Source organism: Nicotiana tabacum, chromosome 18 (genome assembly GCF_000715075.1).
Source record: "Nicotiana tabacum cultivar K326 chromosome 18, ASM71507v2, whole genome shotgun sequence".
Taxonomy (NCBI): domain Eukaryota; kingdom Viridiplantae; phylum Streptophyta; class Magnoliopsida; order Solanales; family Solanaceae; genus Nicotiana; species Nicotiana tabacum.
Genome location: NC_134097.1, coordinates 37,156,269 through 37,158,703, shown reverse-complemented (window position 1 = coordinate 37,158,703; position 2,435 = coordinate 37,156,269). Strand labels below are relative to the sequence as shown.

Here is a 2,435-nt window from a genome sequence, read left to right as displayed (position 1 = left end):
TTATATAGATACATAGGGGCCGACATGGCCGTTGATTATCAATAGCTAAGTTTACATTGATTCCAAGGATTTGTAGGTCTTTCGAGACAATTTCTTTTCATGTTATTTTAGCCTACTTCTTCCCGTTTAACACCTCCATTCACCATAGTTTCCAATTGAACATATAAACGGTGAAGGTATATGTCTTGCATGCACCCAACAATATCTTCACTAAAATTAAACATTTATTCGTAGAAAGTTAAAGTTTAAACTTAAAATATGTATTAATTAACTATAATTATGGCATATGTGTATGTGCAAGGCATGCGTCTTACATTTTGTTGATGTACGTAAGTTCTTACTAATATTTCAATGCTCAAAAATTTGTGCTGTTATTTTGAAAGCAAGTGGGATAGATTGACTTTTTAGCTACAACATTTTTCTCTCTTTCTAAAATCACATATTTATATTCCTAAAATATTTCCTGACAATATCTTATAGCCATGTGAAAAAATTTCATAGTAAAATAATAGGTAAAAGAAAGCAACTTGCAAAAAGTCAGATTTAGGGAGACACGAACAGCTGTATTTTGGTAGTATTAAAGTATCTCATATAAAATACTAGGTTTAATAAAGCAACTTGCAAAAAATTAGATTTGCTTATCCCTATAAATTTCTCAATGGCCTCAATGAAATAGACACACCTACTTATCTACTACTACTGTTTCTTTACAATATAGCACAATGAATTGCAAGAGTTCTTCAACAAAGTTTGCTTCTATTATTGCTTTCTTACTTTTTACATCTTGTAAGTAATTGCATATACTCCCTCCGTTTCATATTAAATGAGGTACTTTCCTTTTTAGTCTGTTCCAAAATAAATGATACATTTATAAATTTGGAAATAATTCAACTTTAAACTCTTTTATTTTACCCATTTACCCTTAATGAGAAACTTTTATAGCCACACAAATGTCATGTCTCCACAAACTTTTTACCCCTTAAGCTTTTAAGTCCACAAGTTTCAAAAGTCTTCTTCTTTTTTCTTAAACTCCGTACCGAATCAAACTACCTCATTTAATATGAAACGGAGGGAACATATTTTATTTGCCCTCCCAATATCCGTTGAGGAAATAGAACACTAATTATGTACGTAATTTATCTTACAGTGTTCCAGCTGCTTAATGCAAATGAGGTGGTGAAGTCAAGTGATGATCAGTTAAATGTTCTACAACTTCCAGTATCTGATCAAGAGGCTAAACCAGAAGCACTTGATGGAGTGTTTCAAGTTTTCATAACTCGATATGGTATGACTATTGTTCTAAACTTGCTTCATTATACTTCGCGTCAGTTACATTCTTTTGAACATACATGTGAAGTTGCTGCCATGTGACGAGGAGGTCACGAGTTCGAGCCGTGGAAATAGGCTCTTGCAGAAATACAGGGTAAGGTTGCGTAAAATAAACCCTGGTCTGACTCTTCCCCAAACCCTGTGCAGAATAAAAGCTTAGTGTACCGAGCTGTTTTTTTTTTTTAAATAGGCAGACAGCCAAATGTAAACCAATTAGATCTACCATAATAATTACTTGATTTCTACGATCCCACATCTGAATGGCTGGCGAAATCCAATCCCTAAATCCGGAAATAAAATTAAATTCCTTCCCTTTCATGGAGTATTTTGCAACAATTATTTATAAATATACGTGATTCGATGTTTGCAAATACTACTATCTTATGATTATATTGTGCCTAAGTATATATATTGTTGAATCGTACAGATTTACAACATGCATGAGCACATGCATTAGTTGTACTATTGCCAACTAGTTAAGTTATAATAGACTCAAAGTTTAGTGTACGTGGAAATAATTAAATTCCTTGTCCTGATCTTTAATGAAGTATCATTTAATTTATACTTTTTCTTTCTTTGCAGATCGAGAATATTCGACTCGTCAAAAAAAATTTGGTGGTTGTATCGACCCACCTCTTTGTGTATCTGACAGCGAATGTGCGAACTCAGCCTGCGGTCACAGGTGTGTGAAGAATGGATGGAATTACCATGTCTGTGGCATGTGGTGAAATTCAAGATTTGGCTCCAAAATTGTATGCCATGGCACAATCTTATGGTTTCTATCAGAAAAATAAGTGTATCTCATAAATTGAATTTTTGAGATACTTCTTTCGTGTGTTAATTCAGTATTACTATATATACAAGATTTGGCCATCAATGAGTACTTTTGGTCTATGGTTTCTTCATCTCTAGCTTGCTGAGTTTCCTATTGTGTGTGTTTGGTGTGTGTGTCAAATGATTCTGACAATGTGACTTGTTCAAAACCGAGTGGTATTTGTTTGAAGTCTCGAAAATTTGGAATATACAAACTCAATTTTTGAATTTTTCGCGAACAATAATCATAATTATTTGGCTATCTTAACTGTGACTTGTACCTGAGGCTGGCA

The 2,435-nt window shown here is 33.4% G+C and overlaps 1 protein-coding gene across 1 annotated transcript; it reads left to right on the top strand.

The window, feature by feature from the left end:
- The first annotated feature begins 650 nt into the window (after nt 1-650).
- LOC107819703 (uncharacterized) lies at nt 651-2,234 on the top strand. Its single transcript, XM_016645842.2, has 3 exons — nt 651-786; nt 1,148-1,285; nt 1,912-2,234. The coding sequence occupies exons 1-3, from the start codon at nt 723-725 to the stop codon at nt 2,055-2,057; spliced, it is 348 nt and encodes a 115-aa protein (XP_016501328.1). The 5' UTR covers nt 651-722; the 3' UTR covers nt 2,058-2,234.
- The last annotated feature ends 201 nt before the right edge of the window (nt 2,235-2,435 follow it).

Coding starts and splice junctions, on each gene's coding strand:
- LOC107819703 (XM_016645842.2), top strand. CDS start 723: ATGAATTGCAAGAGTTCTTCAACAAAGTTTGCTTCTATTATTGCTTTC. Junction 787..1,147: donor TTTCTTACTTTTTACATCTT/GTAAGTAATTGC, acceptor TTTATCTTACAG/TGTTCCAGCTGCTTAATGCA. Junction 1,286..1,911: donor AGTTTTCATAACTCGATATG/GTATGACTATTG, acceptor CTTTCTTTGCAG/ATCGAGAATATTCGACTCGT.